Below are 20,379 nucleotides of genomic sequence, written 5' to 3'. Positions count from 1 at the left end.
AGTGAAAATATGAGTAAATACAATAGGCCAGGTGTGGTGGCTCACGCCCGTAATCCTAGCACTCTGGGAGGCCGAGGCGGGAGGATCGTTTGAGATCAGGAGTTCAAGACTAGCCTGAGCAAGAGCGAGACCCCGTCTCTACTAAAAATAGAAAGAAATTAGCCGGACAACTAAAAATACATAGAAAAAATTAGCCGGGCATGGTGGCGCGCCTGTAGTCCCAGCTACTTGGGAGGCTGAGGCAGGAGGATCGCTTGAGCCCAGGAGTTTGAGGTTGCTGTGAGCTAGGCTGATGCCACGGCACTCTAGACCGGGCAACAGAGTGAGACTCTGTCTCAAAAAAAAAAGAAAGAAAGAAAGAAAGAAAATATGAGTAAATATTTTCCTTCTCTTCAGTTGTATAAATTATGTTTGATGGTTGAAGCAATAAGTCTGATGTGGATGTCAACGTACATACATGAGGAAATATTTAAGATAACTATACTAAAAATGGAGGAGACTACTCTTTCCTCAGCCTGGTAAAATGATGACACCAGGCGGGTGCAGTGGCTCACACCTATAATCCTAGCACTTTGGAAGGCCAAGGTGGGAGGATTGTTTGAGGCCAGGAGTTTGAGGTTGCAATGAGCTATGATGATACCACTGCACTTGAGCCCAGGCAACAGAGTGAGACGCTGTCTGAGAAAAAAAAAAATTGACACCAGTAGATCTTTGTGGCAATGAAGTAGTTCTGTATCTTGATTGCAGTGGTTGTTACAGGAATCTTCACCTGTGATAAAATGGCATACAACTATACACACATGGTATCAATGTCAATTTCCTGGTTTTGATATTGTACTATAATTCTGTAAGATGTAATCACTGGGGGAAACTGGGTTAGGGCACACAGGCCCTCTCTGTACTATCTACACCACTTCCTGTAAATCTATAATTATTTCAAAATAAAAAGTTTTTTTTAAAAGATTGGGACTGTTCTAGATTAAAAATGGCTGAAGACATAGATGCAATGTGAGAACCTTGATTGGATTCTGATTTTTAAAAATATAAAAGGCAAATTTGGTGAACTTTGAACATAGACTGGACATTAGATGATATTAGTTGATATGAAATTATTGTTACTTTCCTTAGATGTCAACAATATTGTGGTTACATGGGAGAATATCTTTATTGCCAAGAGATGCATGCTAAAGTATTTCGAGGTAAGTATAAGAAACTGACAAATGATTCATTAAAAGGTATAGATAGATAAAGCAAATATAACAAAACATTACCAATTATTGACTCAGTAAGGAAGACGTACAATGGTGTTCGTTGTACTATTTGAACATTTTTCTGTTTGTAAATTTTCATTTTTAAAAAAGTTGGAGAGGCTACGTGGAGGATAGGTATGTGATAAAGCAAGTACAGCAAAATGTTAATGAGAATCCTAGGTGGTGGGTAATTGCGTGTTCACTGTAAAATTCTTTCAATTTTTCTGTACGTTTGAAGATTTTCATTATTAAAATGTGGGGGTAAAATTACTTGAGGAAAAAATATCACAACTATCCTCCCCAATCCATCTTACTGTGCTCTGCTTTTTCTTTTGTCCACAGCACTTATCACCACACATATAGCAGGTCCTTGAATAATGGTGTTTTGTTCAACATCATTTTGTTATAATGTTGACGAGAAAAAAATCAGTTTCCAGCTGGGGCCACTCTCTGTGTGGCGTTTGCATGTTCTCCCCATATATGCGTGGTTTTTCTCCAGGCCCTCCAGTCTCCTCCCACATCCCGAAGATGTGCACATTGGATGAATCGGCGTGTCTAAATTGTCCCAGTATGAATGAATGTGCGTGCGCCCTGCGATAGAATGACATCCTGTCCAGAATTGGTTCCTGCCTTGCGCCCTGAGCCACCAAGATAGGCTCTGGCCACGCACAACCCTGAACTGAAATAAGCAAGTTGGAAAATTAATGAATAAATGAATGCAAATTATTGTAAAATAAAAATTTGTAAAGTAGCTGATAATCGTACAAATGCACGACAATAAATGATGAGGTATGAAAGTGCTCAGCAAGCCTGCCATGTTTGTTATTGCTTGTTTTTGAACTGCGTGGTGGTAGGAGGTGTTCCTTACAATTTTCATTTTGCAAACCTTTATTCCTCGATTTAGCCCACCACCACACCACTACAACCACTGATTCACCAAAAATTGGGTAAATAATTATCTTACTTGTTTTGATTAATCTTTCTGAAATGTATATATAGCTCACATTTCAGTGTTTAATATTAGAAGTATTTTGAGTCTTTATGTAGAAGTTTAGTGATATTTTTGTGACCAGAAATATGCCATAGGAACTCAGCTCTTGTTTGTATTAATTAGCCTATGCTAAAATTGGTTTTGTTATACGTCATTTTGCTTGAAGTCGTAGTTTCCAAGAACCTACTGACAATGTTAAGTGAGAACTTACTATGCTATACGATCCATTTATTTATTGTTCTTTTTTTTTTTTTTGAGACAGGATCTCGCTTTTGTCTCCCAAGCTGGAGTACAGTGGTGAAATCATAGGTCACTGCAGCCTCACACTCCTGGATTCAAGTGATCCTCCCGCTAGAACTACAGGCGTGCAATGCACGACTAATTTTGAATTTTTGTTTTTTAGAGAAAAGATCTCACTATGTTGCCCAGGCTGGTCTTGAACTCCTGGCCTCAAGTGATCCTCCCACCTCGGACTCCCAAAACACTGCCATCAAAGTCATGAGCCACTGTGCTTATTTTAATCTGTGTCTTCTTACTAGGATGTAAGCTCCCCAAGGACAGGGATTTGTTCCGTTGGTTTTGTTCTGTTTACTGCTATTACCTCAAATCCTGGAACAGTGTCTGGCACATAGTGAGTGCTCCATGAATATTCGTTGAATTAAGAATGAATCTCTGGGCTGAGCGCGGTGGCTCACACCTGTAATCCTAGCACTCTGGGAGGCCGAGGCGGGAGGATTGCTTGAGCTCAGGAGTTCGAGACCAGCTTGAGCAAGAGTGAGACCCCATCTCTCCTAAAAATAGAAAAAAAAATTAGCCGGACAACTGAAAATAGAAAAAATTAGATGGGTGTGGTGGCATGTGCCTGTAGTCCCAGCTACTCGGGAGGCTGAGGCAAAAGGATTGCTTAAGCCCAGGAGTTTGAGGTTTCTGTGAGCTAGGCTGACACCACGGCACTCTAGCGTGGGGAACAGAGCAAGACTCTGTCTCAAGAAAAGAAAAAAAAAGGATGAATCTCTGTATCCCTAGTACCTAGGTCAAAATCTTGCACAGAGTAGGTGCTCAATGAATGTTTATTGAATTGGACTAAGCTCTAAGTTCTGCAGGAGAACTTAGAATAGACCTGTTGTACTATAGTGGTTCAGAGCATGGACTCTGGAGTCAAATGGCCAGGATTTGTATCCTGATTCTGTCACTTCCAGCGATGTTACCTAGCTGTGTTAACATTTCTGAGCCTCGATTTCTCATTGGTACAATTCAGATGATAATACCACCTTAGTAGGGTTTTTATTTGCATGTAAAGCACTTAGGACTTGTAAAGACTCAATAATTGGTAGCCAAAGACAAAACAAGAGCAACAGAAAGAGTCTTTCTGGCATGTCATCCTTCCTCCGTCCCCCAGCAGGCTGAGCAGGAGAGACTAAGAAGATGTCCTTGGACAGGTACTCCCAAGTTGTACTCCAGACCCACGGAATGGAGTCTCTCACTTCAGATCTTTCTTACCTTTCCACCTGTCCTGGACTGCTTTTCCTCTTGGCATCCTGAAGCTCCTTCCCCCATCATAACCATGCAAAGGTGGAATCGAGGAGATAGGGGCTTATGGGCCAGGGACAAGGATTTAGAGCTTTCTGTTCATCCCTGTTTTAGGGTTGAGTCCCTCGCTGGTAATGGTAGAAGGTCAAGTGTGAGGTCTCAGTAATTCCAGGGCCTAGAGGCTGAGAGAACAATAGTCCTGTGGAGGAGGCATTGACAGGAGAGTGGGCCTCCTATGCTGCCCTCTTCCTTGGTTCCTTGTAAGAGACAGCACCTCCCACCACCCTGCTCCAACATCCCTTTGGTCCGTTCTGCTTCCTCGTCTTCACTTCTGGTGGCCCCAGCTCAGAGCAAGCCTGGGGACCCATTGAGCATCTCCCTGCAACTCCCTCTTGGAAGTGGGGTGGGGTGGAGTGGGCGGAGGACAGGCTGAAACTGGGGACATAGGGGCACGAGATCAGGTGCCTGAGCTCTCCCGTGGCCCAAGACCTCTGACTTCACCCTAAGGTCGGTGGTACCCCAGAGATCCTCGGAGCTGGGGCTGAGCCTGGGGGCGCCACTGCCTCTGTTCCTTTAAGGAGCCGCTGTTTAGCATTCCTGCCGCTGCCGCTGCCGCTGCCTGGCTCTGCGCGCTGATTGGCTGGAATCAACTGAGAAGGGAGCCAGGGAGAGATGCTCTTGACTCCACTCAGATCCATCCTGGGGACCAGAGCAGAAGCGGTCCTCGCAGCACCCAGCCTCTGCCTGGGCTCCCGCTTCTTCTTAGCCGCTGGGCCTTGGCCCAGGAGCCACGACGGGCGACACGGAGCCGCCAGTGCTGGAGGGGGAGCCGTGGGTGCGGGGCAGCGTGGGGGCAGAGGCCCCGGGACGCCCGCCCGGCCCCAGGCCCCGCTCCGCCCGGGCGCCCCCACGGGTGCCCCCCCCTTCCTGGTCCGAGCAGTGTGAGTGTGCCCGGGAGCCCAGCGGCGGCGGTGGCAGTGGCGGCGGCGGCGGCGGCGGCGGCGTGGAAACCGGCGTGGGCTGGGGGGTCCGAGCCGCGGGGGGCAGTGCCATGCACAAGCACCAGCACTGCTGTAAGTGCCCTGAGTGCTATGAGGTGACTCGCCTGGCCGCCCTGCGGCGCCTCGAGCCTCCGGGCTATGGGGACTGGCAGGTGCCTGACCCCTACGGGCCAAGTGGGGGCAATGGGGCCAGCACGGGTTATGGGGGCTACAGCTCGCAGACCTTGCCCTCGCAGGCGGGGGCCACCCCCACCCCTCGCACCAAGGCCAAGCTCATCCCCACGGGCCGGGATGTGGGGCCGGTGCCCCCCAAGCCAATCCCAGGCAAGAGCACCCCCAAACTCAACGGCAGCGGCCCCAGCTGGTGGCCTGAGTGCACCTGTACCAACCGCGACTGGTATGAGCAGGTATGGACCAGCAGGGGGGTGGGGGCGGGGGCAGTGGTGGGGCAACCCGGGGGGCTGGAGAGTGGGGGCCTAGAGGCCCGGGGTGCAGCAGGGGTTGCTGGGGCTCCAAGCTGGTGGACCCAGAGCCCTAGCATTGCAGCTGGGTGAAAGGAGGTGGTTGGAAATGTGTGGTTCCCCGTGTGTGTCTGTCTGGGGGTCTCCACTTGGAGGGGATTGGAAGGAGCTGTGTGTGTTGGGGGGCGAAGGTATGGCGGAGAGGCACATTTTCCTGTGCAGGGGAATTGGGTCTGTCTCGGTGTGGGGGTTTGGCAATGTCTCTGTGTCTGGCAGGGGGCGGGAGGTTCTGCGGGGGCTGTGTGTGGTGTGTGTCTCCACAGGAGAGGAGGAGGGGGCATGGTGCTCTGCGTAGGGGGACATGTGTGTGTGTGTGTGTATGTGTGTGGAGGAAGGCGATGGAGCGCCTGTGAATCTGTGCAGAGGAGTCCATGTGCCTGGTTTGCTGAGCTCCATCCCCCGATGCCATGAGTCCCTCTCCCTGCCAGTCCCTTTGTGTGTGGCTGTGCACATGGACGTGCGGGCTGTCTCTCCGAACATGCAGGTGTCTCTGTAGATAAGGCTGCAGGGATTGCTGTGTTTGTCTGTGTGTGTGGCTACATGTGTGTGTGTGTGAGCATGTGGCTGTGTGTGCGTGTGTGTGTGTGTGTGTGTGTGTGTGTGTGTGTGCGTGTCCCTGGTGAGAGGCGCTTGACAGGCAAGGGAGGGGAGGGGGAGGAGGTAAGAGACACGTCCCAAGCAAGGCTGAGAGGCTGCTGAGAAGGACCGACTCTTTTGTCCAAGCAGCTCTGAAGTGTGTGTGCTGGGGTGGGGGTGTGGGGGTTTGAAGCAACCTTCCTCGCTTCAGAGCAGGCATGATGCCTGGAGCCAGGCAAGGGGCAGCTGCCCCGGTGCGGGGACTAGCCCCAGTAGGGCATGTCCCTCTTGGGTACCCCCAGATGTGAGAGAGCTTAGCCCCCCAGCCCTGACTTGGCACAGCTTGGGAGCCCCTGGGTGCCGGGCACAACTCCGGCTTCCACTCCCAGCCTAAACTGCCAGCTTAGAAAATGGAAGGAGCATCTGTGGGAGAAGCAGCAAAATGGAGGCTGGGCCGGCAGAGCCAGGTCCCTGGCACGCAAGGCGGAAGGCCTGTCTGGTTATCCGACTCCGCAGCTCCCAGGGTGGGGAGAGAGGAAGAGGAGGCTTTGCTGTCGAGGGCATGTGCTGGCTGGCCTAAGCTGGTGACCATTCTGGCTGCCTCTGTCCTCCTCTGGGGATAGGATGTGCTCTCAGAAGCATAGATGGGGACTTCCTGGGGAGAGGAGCCCTTGGTTTTGGCCTTCTGTCTGTCCACACTTACTGCTTCCCCTGTCCCTTGCCTTGGCCCTTTGCCCTCTCCAGTGAGTCCCCTCTTTCCTTTGCCCCTTTGCCCTGGGGCCCTTCCCTTGCAAATACCCTCTCGTGCTTGTCCTGCCCAGTTGGGAGACAGGTGCCAATCCCAGGGCTGAGCCAGTCGGCCAAGGTTTCTTTGCCAGGGCTGATCCCTGGATGGCTCCTGGCCCTAGCAGCAAAGTCCCTGTGTAGGGGTGGGGTAGGGGCTTGAGGGTAGACCACTGGGAGTCAGAAGTCTCTGGATACTACTTGAGCTGGGCTTGCGGCATGGCTTGTCACATGTGGGCACACATGGTACACCGGATACATACAAGAGCCACATGGGTGTCCTTTTGACTGTGTGTCTGTTGCATGGCACTTAAGGGAGCTGTGTTGGCTTCGGGTCTGTGAAGAGCCACCAGTTCTTCCTCCTGGGATCAGGAACCAGGGTGAGGCTGCAGCTGGAGTCCTCCCACCAACTTCCAGGGCTGCAGGGCAGGAAGTCCTGGGGCCAAACCCAGAAATGGTGGAAGCATGACTAACCAGTCGTCTCCCCCTCTCCTCCACTCTGCTTCTGGAAGCCAAAGCTGTGTGGGGTGGAGACGGGATGGGGGAAGCAGAGCAGGGCGTGTGGAGGAGCCCCCACCCTGGGTTTCCAGCTTTCCTCTTCTGAGGAGGAGGCCAGGGCTCAGGAGAGGGACAACACAGCCAGAGAAAGGTTGGGGAGAGGTGCCAGGATGGCTGGGGAGAGAGGCAAAAGGGCTCCTCCATTTTTGGGGATGAGCGTGGGAGCCAGGGGCAGGTGCTACTTGTCTGTCCAGAATCACATTTTTACTTGACAGACGGACACAAGTACGTCCTGTCTGGGAGGCTACATCTGCAGTTTGGTCAAACCAACCCTGTGTTTCTGACCCCTCCCTTCCCGCTCCTCCCGTGGCTACTGCGTCGAGGACCACGGACTCTGCTGCCAATCAGTTATGGGTCATTGACTTTTCCCTCATAAGGAATCTTATCCACCCTGCTCCTGTCCCACCCCTGGCTTTGCCTCTGACTCCTGACCAGATCCCACCCTGGCCCTTTCTTCTGGGAAACACAAAGGGTTCAGGATCAAAAGTCCCTTGGTAGAAAATGAATTAGTACTTTGATTCCTTCTGCCTATTTGAGGAATTGGGTACCTGGAGCCACAGAAGAAGGTATAGAATGAGGGTTCATGAGGTACTCTGAAGAGTACAACTCCCCTTTTTCCCATGAGCTCTGCTGGGGGAAGGGAAAAGTGACCAAAACATCAGTGGCCTTGACAGCTTGCTGTAAACAAAAGAGCACTTAGAGATCGAGGTTCTAGCCCTTGCTCTGCCACTAACTCTCAGTGTGCCCTTAGGCACATCCCATGTCCTCTCTGGGCCTCAGTGTTACCATCTGTCACATGAATGGAGTTGGACAAGATGATGTCTGCTGTACTTCCAGCTCTCACGTGGTGGGAGTCTATGATCCCCAAGTCCGGGAGAGCTGTGGTTCAGAAGGGGAGGGGTTTCCTGTCCAGGCCACTGGGTACCCCCTATGGATGCTGGGTGTGGCATGGTTTGCCTGCCATGCTCCATCTCTGCCATCCCCTTAGGCCATCTCTGCACGCCTCCTAGTGAACTCTGAGGCCCTGGAGCCCAGCCTCTCGGTGAGTGCACCACTGGCTGGCTCAGTCTCAGACAACTGATTTGGGCTAAATGAGCGGCTGGGTTTGCCCTGACTTGGTTGGAAACAAGGGGAAGGGAGCAGCCTCCTTGGGTTCAGCCTGCCCTCATCTGTGGCCAAGAGGTACCCGTGGGTGTACTTGGGCTCTCCTACCTTGTGGGAGTGAGGGAGGAGGCGGGCTGACCGGGGGGGCAGATAGCTGGGAGGGCAAGAGGCGCTGAGGGAATTGCCTGTGTCCTCTCCTAGGTGAATGGCAGCGACGGAATGTTCAAATATGAGGAGATAGTGCTTGAGCGGGTGAGTGTGCCTGTGGGGAGGGATGAAATGGGTGGAGAGGGCTGGAGCCAGGAGAGGGGAGGGCCCTGGACCGTGGTTTCAAGACACATGGGAGGACGCGTACTGAGAGGATGGGGAGATAGCAGCCCTCATCGGCAGCTTCACTGCATCGATCAATCAACCCACTAACGAATGTTAATTGACCTTGCTCACTGAGGCCTGGGAATTGTGGAAGGGATGGGTTTGCTGAGGCCTCCCTGCCAGAATGGTCAGCACAGGTTGGGAAACTGCCAGGTTTCTGACAAATGTGCCCTGCCTGCCATGGCCCCTTTCGAGGCCTGGAGAACTTGCTCTGGGACTTAGAGGGAGATGGGGGACCCAGAACCCTTCTTCGTACCCTCAGAGTGAACAGACTGTGCCCTTCCACCCCCTTCTGCAGGGCAACTCTGGCCTAGGCTTCAGTATTGCAGGTGGCATCGACAATCCCCACGTCCCTGATGACCCTGGCATCTTTATAACCAAGATCATCCCTGGTGGAGCAGCTGCCATGGATGGGAGGCTGGGGTGAGATGGCCTGGAAGCAGGGTTGTGGGTGGCATGGGCAGGATGGAGATGAGGGGCGGAGGGCCAGCCTGGCAGGGTGACCCTTCCATTAGATCCGAGAGGGGAAGGGGTAGAGGAGGGAAGAGGAGGGCTGAGGAGGGGAGGAGACAGTGGGGAGGGAGGAGGGGGAGAAAGCGGGAGGGGGTGCAGGGGTGGTGGCGCAGTGTCATGCCTCTCGGGCTTCCCCTGCAGGGTGAATGACTGTGTGCTGCGGGTGAATGAGGTGGACGTGTCGGAGGTGGTGCACAGCCGGGCAGTGGAGGCGCTGAAGGAGGCGGGCCCTGTGGTGCGCTTGGTGGTGCGGAGGCGACAGCCCCCACCCGAGACTATCATGGAGGTCAATCTGCTCAAAGGGCCCAAAGGTGCGGCCCTTCAGGTTCCTGTGCTCTGGCCAGAGCCCCCGGCCCCAGGTCCTAGCTGGCCCCATAGGGAATGGAAGGGAATGGCCTTACTCCGTGCCTTACTGCCCCTGTTCCAGCTCACAGCCTTCTTTCTTGACCCTTACTGACCTCGGGATGGCGGCCTAGTGTTTGGGATCCCTTGGGGAAGCTCCTGTTGGACCAGTGGGTTGGATGGGGGTGGGAGCTTGGATTTGGGATTGACAACACTCTAACCTTTCCATGTGACCCTCTCCCACGCCCTGCTGGCTCCCACCCAGGCCTGGGTTTCAGCATTGCTGGGGGCATTGGCAACCAGCACATCCCAGGAGACAACAGCATCTATATCACCAAGATCATTGAGGGGGGTGCTGCTCAAAAGGATGGACGCCTACAGATTGGGGACCGGCTGCTGGCGGTGAGACAGACTTCACAGGGATACCCAAATGGTAGGGTGGGAAGGAGGAGCTCCAGCACCCTCTCACTCCACCTGAACCCCACTTGGGGATGAGGCGTTATGGAGAATTTAGAGAGTATTGTCTGAGTTGTGTTTACCCAGAAACCAAGACCCTAGTTCTTTCATGGCTGGGGTCCTCTCTCTTGCCCTATCCCTGCCTCCTGCCTCTCCGGTCCTACAGCACTATGCTTGGGCCTTTGTTAGCCCACTTTTGAGTTTCACTGAAAGGGCACCCTTCACCATTCCCTGGAGAGGTCTTCCCTTCTCCCAAGTCCTAACCGGAGGCTTCTCCGCTTCTAGGTGAACAACACCAATCTGCAGGACGTGAGGCATGAGGAAGCTGTGGCCTCGCTGAAGAACACGTCTGATATGGTCTATCTGAAGGTGGCCAAGCCAGGCAGCCTCCACCTCAACGACATGTATGCGCCCCCCGACTACGCCAGCAGTACGTACCCCTCAGCGCCTGTCCCTGGCCTAAAGTCCTGTGCACTGGTTTCAAGGGGAAGAACTTCATACTCCTTGTTAAGAGAGAGCAAGCACAGAGGCTAGTGCTCAGAAGAACTGAGTGCAGATCTCAGCTCTGTCCCTTAGAGCTGGGTGCCCTTGAGCAAGTCCCTTTCACCTGTCTTTAGTTTCCTCTTTGGCAAAAAGGAGCTAATGATATATGTGCTGCCTTCCTCATAGGACTGCTGCATGGATCAAATGAGATCATGGACGAGAAAGCCCTTGGAAAACTGTATTAGGCTATAGAGATGTGAGGGATTATTATTAGTCACACCTCTAGCCATGCCTTCTTTGTAGACTGCCTTCACTTCGGCTCTTTCTAAGACTCACAGGAGTGAGCCCAGGATTTAGAAAGGGACTGCGGAGGAGGAACCCTGGGTGGGGGTTGGATGGAGTGGGGAGGAGCGGCCTGAGGAATCTTGGTCTCTTCTGCGCCTGAAGGAGGGTGTGGGGGAAAGTCCTTGGAGGGAGTTGGGGGAGGGTACTTGCCGGGACCGTCTCTGAGCCTTTCTCTCCCTTTCTTGGTTGCAGCTTTTACTGCCTTGGCTGACAACCACATAAGCCATAACTCCAGCCTGGGTTATCTCGGGGCTGTGGAGAGCAAGGTCAGCTACCCTGCTCCTCCGCAGGTCCCCCCGACCCGCTACTCTCCTATCCCCAGGCACATGCTGGCTGAGGAGGACTTCACCAGGTAGGACCCCGCCCCATTCAGTCTAGCCAGGGATGGGGAAGGAGAGGAATCCGTTTGGGGCGGGCCACAGGCCTCCTTGTAGTGTGGCTTTGTAGTCCCGGCTTTGGGGTCTCCGGCCTTCTCTCAGCCCTTGGGGCCCTGGAGAGGGACAGAGGCGGCTGCAGGGACAAGTTCTACCATCAGGGGGAGTGCCGAATGGGCGGCCCTGATCCGACAGTGCAGATAAAGGGTGGAGTGGAGCGTTCAGGGGACTGCGAGTTTCCTGCCCCGAGGCAGTTGCAGTCCCCTCTGCTGCAGCCATTTCAAAAGAGAGAAGAAAGCAGTCCAGCTGGTGGGGTTGGCTGGACCCTGAGAGGCCGACCGGCCCGGTGGCCTCGCGGGGAACAGCCCGGCCCCACCGGCGGCGGCGGCTGCGCCGGGCGTTGGAACTGGTCGGGCCGGCTGGGGTTCCGGGGGGACAGGTTGGCGGGGTGGGGCCTGGTAGGCTGTCGGGCAGGCTGCAGTGGAACCGGAAGGGTAGGCGGACGGGGGAGAGCCAGAGGAGCCATGGAGAGGGCCCGCAAGTTCTCAGGCTCCAGCTTGGCCCTGGGCTTGGGATCGGCCTCGGCTTCGGCCTGGAGGAGGGCTTCACAAAGGTGGGCCTGGCCGCTCCGCTCCCTGCGGCCTGGAGGGGATGCCAGGTAGGAGTGGAGGGCTGTGAATGAGCAAGAGCATCTGAGACTTAGGGAGGGAGTCTTGCCCCTGAGACTGGGAGCAAGAAAAGAAGAGTATTGCTTGGGGCTTGGGACCGCTCGGATGAATGGTGCTTATAACAAGTGAAGGCAGTGGGGGAGGAGAGTGTGCTGGCAGTCTGGTTGTATGGATACACATGTGCAGCTGATTGCTCTCTCCTGATGACACTGGGACCATTTACAGAGGGGTTCCTTAGACGGGGTTGTTTTATTCAGGTTTTTCATGTGCTTGTCTCCTCTCTCCAGTCTGGCTCCTAAGCTCCCTTTGGGGTCCTGGGATTTCTTTTTTTTTTTTCTTTTTTTGAGATGGGGTCTCACTGTATTGCCCAGTCTGGTCTTCAACACCTGGGCTGAAGCGATCCTCCCACCTCAGCCTCCCCAGAAGCTGGGACTACAGGTGTGAGCCACCTCACCCAGCTCTAGGAGTTCTCTCTCTGTCTCACCTAGCAGGGTACATAGTGGTTGCTACTGACTAAATATGTTGTTGAGGAAGGTAGGAGGGGTCATAGTTGGCGGGTGGAATTTTGAGACTGCGGAGCAGCGTGTGTAAAGTAACTATGCACACCTTGTGTGGATGGTGAGTGCCTTCAACCCAAGCGTGATTTCACTGCCCCTAACTGGTTCCTCTTCTTGTGGCCCAGGGTCCATCACACCGGTTGGTAGGATAGGAGAATCTGGGAAGGAAGAAGACCAGTGATTTGGCTCTGAGATTTTGTCTCTAGAGTTCAGGGTAGGGGTTTGTTGACCTGAGAGTAGGGGACTGTCCACTGAGAAGTTGACTCTAAGCCCTCAGGAAGAAGGGAGGGAAGAGGAACTGAAACTTGGCACCTGATGGAAAACAGCAGCCAAGCAGATTTCAGGAGACAAAGGGAGAAACAGGGTGTCATACCTAGGGACCCAAGTCCTTACTCCCTACAGCCAGTATGGCTCTTGTTCCAGGCCGGCCTTCACTGGGACAACAGTTCATATCTACCTTGTCCTGACTCCTCCATTCCTTTCCCACCAGAGAGCCCCGAAAGATCATCCTGCACAAGGGATCCACAGGCCTGGGCTTCAACATCGTAGGAGGAGAGGATGGGGAGGGCATTTTTGTCTCCTTCATCCTGGCAGGAGGCCCAGCTGACCTGAGTGGGGAGCTGCGCAGGGGAGACCGGATCTTATCGGTGAGGAGACAAAGGGGAGGTGGGAGGATGGGAGCTATGCCTGTCTAAAAGGGAGGAGGGGAGACCTTGCTTCCTCCAAGCAATGCTTTTTGGGATGAGGGAAGGGCTAAGAACTGGAGAAAACTTACACTGTTTTAATAGACATCCTTAGTGAGGGACAGGGACCAGGACTAGACTTATTCTTGAGGAGGAAATGAATGTGTCTTAGATCTTAACCCTAAATTGGCATTTGACCTCTACAAAGATAATTATTACACTAGAAATGTCATATCCTTTAGGTCTTGTTTTAGGGACAAGGATGGAATACTGGGGAAGACATCTGAATGGCTTAGGGATGGGCTACCTATGTCCATCCCTCTCCTAACTGCTAGGACTGAGGACTCCCCTCCTTGCTTCTGGGGTGGCTCACAGCTTCTCTCTTTGGCCAGGTGAATGGAGTGAACCTGAGGAATGCAACTCATGAGCAGGCTGCAGCTGCTCTGAAACGGGCTGGCCAGTCAGTCACCATCGTGGCCCAGTACAGACCTGAAGGTAGGATAAGGGAAGGTGGGAAGTGATGATATGAAGGAATTTGTATTGGCTTTTTGCCATCGTAGGTAACAAAGCCACTAGACCAGGTCCCTTCTACGCTAGGGCAGTAACCTCTTCCTCTCTCATTTTCCTTCTGGACGGGGGTTGGTTTGGGTGTCTAGGAAGGCTGTGCTCAGAGCCCACTGATCAGGGCCGCAGTGCAGCGGAAGACCAGTAGTGGGCAGTAGCCTACGGGAAGAAGCGCAGAGATTAGGTGGCTAGAAAAAGGGGAGGGGGCGGAGGGCTGAGAGGCGAAGACCGGGAACTATGTGCCCTGGAAAAGAGAACAGCTCTTGGTTAGAAGGATCTCAGGGAGAAGAGATCCAGTCTCTTAAGAGATCATGAGCCAAACCTCTATGAACACCCTACTCTCCTCCCCTCATCAAGATGACCTCGAAAGACCCATAAACGCGATGAAAAGGTGATACTATGCCCTCGGGGTAGTGGAGCGCTAGTCTACCTAGTCCCCCTACGGGGGAAGGGGCCTTCTTTGTATTCTCATTGAGCAGTGCCCTGACTGGGGCGAACGGGCGGGGCTAGCTATGCAAATGAATGCGTTTGATTGGCTGGGGCCAACGCGGCCCAGGTGCCGAGGTGAGCTGCGGGAAGGCGCGCCCTAGTCCGCCGGCCGGCGGGGTGGCCATTGGCCGGCCGAGCGCGGCCTCCAGCTGCACGCCCCGCCCCTGACCCAGGCGGAGGGCGGCGGGCGCCCCTCCTTTCCCCCCTCGCGCGCCTCAGGCGTCTCCTCCTCCCCCCTCCTCCTCTCTCCTCCCCCTGCCCCTCCTCCCGCGCGCCCCGCTTTGTGTCCCTAGTCTCCCGCGCGGGACGGAGGGACTGGCCCGAGCGGGCGCTTTCTCAGCACTAGACCTGGACTCCGACCCGGCGCCAGGTGAGGTGGGGCGGACGGGGGTCAGGCCCCCTCACAGTGCCCCCCGGCCTCTCTATGGTTCTGTTCTCAGCCTTCTTTTCCAACACTGCGCCCCCAGCTCTGCCCTCCCCCCGGAATGCCTGCGCTGCGTGCCCCGGGCCTCCGCCTGAGCCCCTCCTGAGGGCCCCTCGGAGCGCCGCGCCGGGCGGAGCGCCGCTCTCCCTCCACAGGGCCCTGTCCGGTCTTCACCTCTTTGCCATCCCCTTTCCCCACCCGCGAACTGTGCCCGCTCCTCGCCCCAGGGCCTCAGTCCTGCCTGCCGCCCCCTTCCCGCGCGCTTCTGCGCCCCCAGCAGCTCCGCGTTCTCTTTCCTCAGAGGAGCTCGCGAAGTCCTCCCCTCCCCCCACGCGCGTTGCTCCGCACAACCTGGCTGCCTCCGGGAGCGCCCGGGATTGGGATTGGGCTGGTGTCCCCTGCCCCTCTCCCTTTTGTTCGCAAGGGTCTCACACTGTGCCCGGCTTCTTCCGCCTCCCCCTTCGCTTTGTAAGGCGGCCTTTGTCCCCTAGGGCTGCAGCGTCCGGGCTCCTTGGACACCTGGGTCCTGTGGGCCAGTGACTAAGGTGGAGGAAGGGGCCCTTCCCTGGCAGGTGCTCTAGTTCCGTGATGAGAAGCCGAGAGGCGGGGAGTCCTGTCGCCCTGTCGCCAAGCTGAGGGATCGAAAGCGCCTACCGCAGTCCTTTCCGCCCGCTCCCCCGTGCTTGTTCAGTGCCTCGGGAGCCTGTAGGGAAAGAGAGGGCCGGCCGCCTTTCGCCCGAGGCTTTCTTCCTGGGGGACAGAGGTGTAGCGAGGTAACTAACTGCAGAGCTCCTTGGTCTGAGGTAATGGGAAAGAGGGACGCAAATGGGCACTTCGAATCATCTCTCTCCACGTTCGGTTTCCAGCTTACTGACCGGGAACGCGCCTTGGGGTTATTGCTTTGCATGATTTATGTGTGTGCCGTTTGTTTCTCAGTATAGAGCTAACCATCTGATTTTTATTAGCAACTAATATTTATCCATTTCGTGCCCACAACTTAGACAAAAGTAGGTTCTGCAAAGGAAATGGTTTCTGTTGCGCGCGCGTGCGTGGCGGGGGGGAGAAATGATGTTTCTTTTGCTTTTGCTCTGTAATGTTGGACACACGGAAACAGTACTGTGAATTTGGTGGTGGTATGTTGGAAACTGGCGACTGCATATTCTATGACTTTTGTTGGGGGAACGCCACTGGTTTGCATAAAAAAGCTGCAAGTTGTCCAGGGTAAGGGGATTCCTGCAATGTTTATTGCTCTCTGAGTATATTTCCGAGAGTTTATAATGTAGGTTGAGGTGCTGTCTTATGTTAGGTCTTTCTAGCACTTGCTAAACAAGGCCTTTCTTCTCTTAGGATTTAGTTGAACTACTGTCGTTAAGGCTGTACCACCCCAATCTTACTTCTTTGTTTGGTTTGGTATATCCAACAGGGCCCCAACATGCAGAAGCTTTTTTTTTTTTTCATTTGAAAATGGACCCTTGGAGTCGGGTCCAGAGGGACTATTAAGCATTTCATGTTGGGCTCTGAACTTCGTTTGATAAAATACTAGTTCTTAAAAATAAGAACTCCATGTTGATCATTTTATAAATATATACAGTTCTTTGGAGTATTGCATCACGGTGGGTATTTACAAAATGCATAATCCAAGTATATGTCTGTCGGCAAAAATGGCAGAGACTTTGCATGTTATTGGCCAGGTAAGTGTTCATTATTTGGATATTTTTCACTTAGAATGTGAAAGCTGGAAAAGATCATGTAGACCCCTTATTGTGCATACTAGAACAATGGTAGGAGAGCCAGGATATGACTTGCCTAAGGTCATGATGGGAAAGTTGCATAGGGTCAGCAATCAATCAGTTTAATCCTGAGGTCTGCCAGTTGTGACAAACCATGCTTCTGAACACCCGAGAGACCTAAGACCTAGTCAAGAGTGGAGGAGCAACAGGAAAGGGACTGGGGAAATAACAGATGCTATAAAGAGTGAGGGAAAGATGTATGTGGAAAGGAAGGTTGGAGTGATCTCCATGGTGGCCACTGAGGCACCGTTGCCAAACCAGTGCAGCCTTTAGCTAGATAGCCTTTAGCATGAGAGCTTAAAATATAGCTTTGATTAATTAGAACAGAAAACAATTTTTCTTCTTTTTTAAAAGGCGTTAATGAGATATGAGTCCTTTGCCATACAATTCCCCCATTTAGGTATATAATTCAATGGCTTTTAGGCACAGAGTCGTGCCTCTAACACCACGGTATCTTTTAGAACATTTTCATTACTCCTCTCCTTTTAATACGTAGAGAGGGCACAAGCATTGGAAGGGTGATAGGTTTAGGGCAGTTGCTTCCTAATGTATCTCCCCTGGACACTGGCTGGATGGCAACTTGGGAATACTCTAACCTTGAGATTCTTTCATATATCCAGTTTGCTTAATGTGGGTTAAATTCATAATGAAGTATAGGAACCACATCTTTCTATTGTGCCTACCATGGATGCTTTACAGGTGTTTTTGTGATGAAGATTTGGAAAATATTAAAAAGAAGTGCCAAATGATAAGGTACCACAGTGAGAGATCCTGTTTAATATTTTCACTCCTGATTGCTCCAAACTGTTGTGGACACAGCAATCCTACCTATTAGCTAAAAATAGCACGATGTTCTTGGGCATGTATAATCCTGCTTAAAATTCAAATTGAAAATTTAAACAACTGGCTCTTGGCAAAGCCTCTCTTCCAATCTATTCTAAAATGAAAAATATTTTTCTGTGACTTGTGGCATTGCTCCACCAAGGGAATGATAACATTTTGAGATCTCGTACATTTTCCCCATAGTTACTTTGTGTCAGCCTCTGGTTATAAACCAAGCTGGTATTTTTCTGGAAAGCCCTTTTGTTTTTAGAGTAGAACCTGATTTCAAAATCAGGAGGTGAGCCAGAAATTTGTCACTAAGGTGGCTAAAGTGAGAACTGATCCTTTGTGACCAGTCTTCAACTGGAATGTAAATCCAGACAGACTGGGGATATGGGGAGTGAGAGAGAATGAGAGTTTTTCCATAACTTATTTTAAGGTGCCGAATAAGCATATTTTCACCAGGGAAACACCTTCCAGTAAGATCTGGAAGAGTTAGGGATCAGTGTTGACAATAACTTGAAAGCATAAAAGGGATATTTTCCTCATAACATTTACATAACCATCCCATCTCCTCCTGTTTAAGAAGGAAGGAGGTAAACATAACTGCTATCCTATCAGCATGATCTCTCTTGAGAACAGAGGTGAAAGTATACCAAGGCAAAGAATCAAAGTTCTGAAACTTTGCCACCCTGAAAGAAGGCTATGGTAAGGAAGAAAGAAAATGAATTCCTATAAACAGCATTTCTACACTGTGAACAAACTGAAGGCAGCTAGTATTGTATTTATCTTTGTGTTCCCAGCATCTAGTTGGAGCCTGGCACATGGCTTGTTGAATTGAATTATTGAGTATCTCTATGTTCAGATACTTCTGTTAAGCATTAATCTTCAGGATATCCCTGTGGGATAGGTGGTATTATCCCCATTTTACAGATGATGAAAATGATGGTCAGAGAGGTTGAGTGACTTACTCAGGGTCACATAACCAGCGAGGGGCAGAATAAAAGTTTGAAATCAGATTTCCTGAGAACTTTGGGTCTAAGGCTTTTGCCACTAGGCCACAACTATCTCTCACTATGGTGGCAAACCGTGAGCTCCCTCCTCCTCCCCAGATACATCTGGACACAGTAGAGGATACCATTCTGAGACTCTTCAGGTGCCAGAAACTGTTAACAAATGGAGTAAAACCAACTCCCAAATCTCAGCTTTTTAGTCTTAATGGCCACAAGCTCCTTCCTCAAAGGAAGAAGTAACCTGGGGATGGAAGGGCCGCTGGGAAGCCTGAGGGAGATCCCTTCTCCTGCAGAAGGAAAGTGGACTTAGGAAGATTACTAGGGAATGATATTGTGGGGGGAAACTTAGGAGGAGCCAAAAGGTGGGAGTTGGCTTGAGTGACTTAATAGTGTGCAGGCTTAAGAACATTAATGCAGTAAGTAGGCATTTCTCAGTTCTTTAAGTGAAATGGAGTTGTATTTGTCATTCATTTTTTTATGACCTTACAATTGACTCATTTAAGGATATACTTCAGTGGTTTTTAAAATGTTCACAGAGTTCTACAACCATCACTACAATCAATTTTAGAATTTTCATTGCCCCATACCCTTTAGCTGTCACCCCCCCACCCCCCACCCCCACCACCTTCCTATTCCCCCTCAGCCCTAAGCAACCACTAATCTACTTTCTATCTCTATGGATTTTTCTATTCCGGACATTTCATATAAATGGATTCATATAATATGTGGTCTTTTTTGACTGGCTTTTTTCACTTAATATTGTCAAGGGTTTTCAGTGTTGTAGCATGTATCAATACTTCATTCCTTTTTATGGCTGAATAGTATTTCATTATCTGTATACATGACCTTTTGTTTATCAGTTGATGGACATTTGGGTTGTTTCTGCTTTTTGACTATTTCGATGAACATCTGTATGCACATTTTTGCATGGACATGTTTACATTTCTCTTGGGTATATATACATATACCTATGAGTGGAATTGCTGGATCATACAGCACCTCTGTTTAACCTTTTGAGTAATGGCCAGGTTACTTGCCATAGCAGCTGCAACATTTTATATTCCTACCAGCAGTGAGTGAGGGTTCTAATTTCTCTACAATCTCCCCAACACTTGTTATTGTCAGTCTTTTTATTCTAGCCATCCTGGTAGCTGTGAAGTGGTAGGTATCTCCTTGTGGTTTTGATTTGCATTTCTCTGATGGCTGATGATGTCAAGCATCTTTTCATGTACTTATTGTTTGCTGTTCAGTTTTGCTTTGCTCGGTCCCCTGATGTGATTCTCAATGTTTCCAAATTGACCTGATGCTGGAGCAAGCCAAATATGTTGCTAGTCAGGTGATTAGAAGGAACCAAGAGGATAACTATCTCTCACTCTTATCATTGTGTGTGCTGGAGGGGTTTAAGGCTTTGGGAGTAGATAATTTTAGCTAGGAATGCTGACCTGATAAAAATGATAGGGCCCACATTTTTTTAAAAAACAACTTATTGAGATATAATTCACATACTGTACACCAAACCTATTTAAAATGTACAGCAGTTTTTAGAATTTTCAGAGTTGTGTAGCTGTCACCACAATCAATTTTAGAATATATTCATCACCTCAAAAAGAAGCCCTGTGCCCATCAGCAATCGCTCTCCGTTTCCCCCCAGCTCCTCCCCTCCCCCCAGCCCTAGGCAACTACTAATCTACTATCTATTTCCATAAAGTTGCCTATTCTGGCAGGTTCATATAAATGAAATCCTGCAATATGTGGCTTTTTGTGTCTGGCTGTTTTCACTTAGCATAAAGTTTTCAAGGTTCACCCATGTTGTAGCATGTATCAGTACTTCATTCCTTTTTATGGCTTGATAATATTCCATCTTATCATTATGCCACATTTTGTTTATCCATTCTTGAGTTGATGGACATTTGGGTTGCATCCACCTTTTGACTATTGTGAATTGTGCTGCTATGAACATTCATATACAAGTTTTTGTGTGAACATATGTTTTCAGTTCTCTTCGATGTATACCTAGGAGTAGAGTTGCTGGATCATAAGGTAACTTAGTGTTTAACATTTTTGAGGGACTGCCAGACTTTTTCCCAAAGTAGCTACCTCCTTTTTAGGCCCACCCTGTTTTGTAAAACCATTAAGCTTTCTTTTCAGTTTTGCCCCCTGGAGCTGAACT

General features: G+C 51.1%; 1 protein-coding gene across 6 annotated transcripts in view; it reads left to right on the top strand.

The window, feature by feature from the left end:
- Positions 1-4,591: 4,591 nt before the first annotated feature.
- The window catches only part of DLG3 (discs, large homolog 3 (Drosophila)), a 52,506-nt gene continuing 36,718 nt past the window's right edge, over positions 4,592-20,379 (top strand). For 2 of the 6 annotated variants that reach the window (XM_012643806.1, XM_012643800.1), the window contains exons 1-10: positions 4,823-5,179; positions 8,199-8,252; positions 8,516-8,566; positions 8,985-9,109; positions 9,341-9,510; positions 9,807-9,943; positions 10,283-10,427; positions 11,018-11,177; positions 12,915-13,071; positions 13,500-13,602. In XM_012643806.1, coding sequence (XP_012499260.1) covers positions 4,823-5,179; positions 8,199-8,252; positions 8,516-8,566; positions 8,985-9,109; positions 9,341-9,510; positions 9,807-9,943; positions 10,283-10,427; positions 11,018-11,177; positions 12,915-13,071; positions 13,500-13,602 — 1,459 coding nt within the window. Of the gene's footprint in view, positions 5,180-8,198; positions 8,253-8,515; positions 8,567-8,984; positions 9,110-9,340; positions 9,511-9,806; positions 9,944-10,282; positions 10,428-11,017; positions 11,178-11,699; positions 11,858-12,914; positions 13,072-13,499; positions 13,603-14,368; positions 14,531-20,379 lie in introns of those variants that run through there. The other 4 variants (XM_012643820.1, XM_012643813.1, XM_012643829.1 and 1 more) reach the window with 4 other exon arrangements.

The sequence above is a fragment of the Propithecus coquereli genome, unplaced genomic scaffold (assembly GCF_000956105.1).
Source record: "Propithecus coquereli isolate 6110/MARCELLA unplaced genomic scaffold, Pcoq_1.0 Scaffold101, whole genome shotgun sequence".
NCBI lineage: Eukaryota > Metazoa > Chordata > Mammalia > Primates > Indriidae > Propithecus > Propithecus coquereli.
Note: the sequence above shows the minus strand (reverse complement) of the source record. Positions and strands in the feature narration are given on the sequence as shown.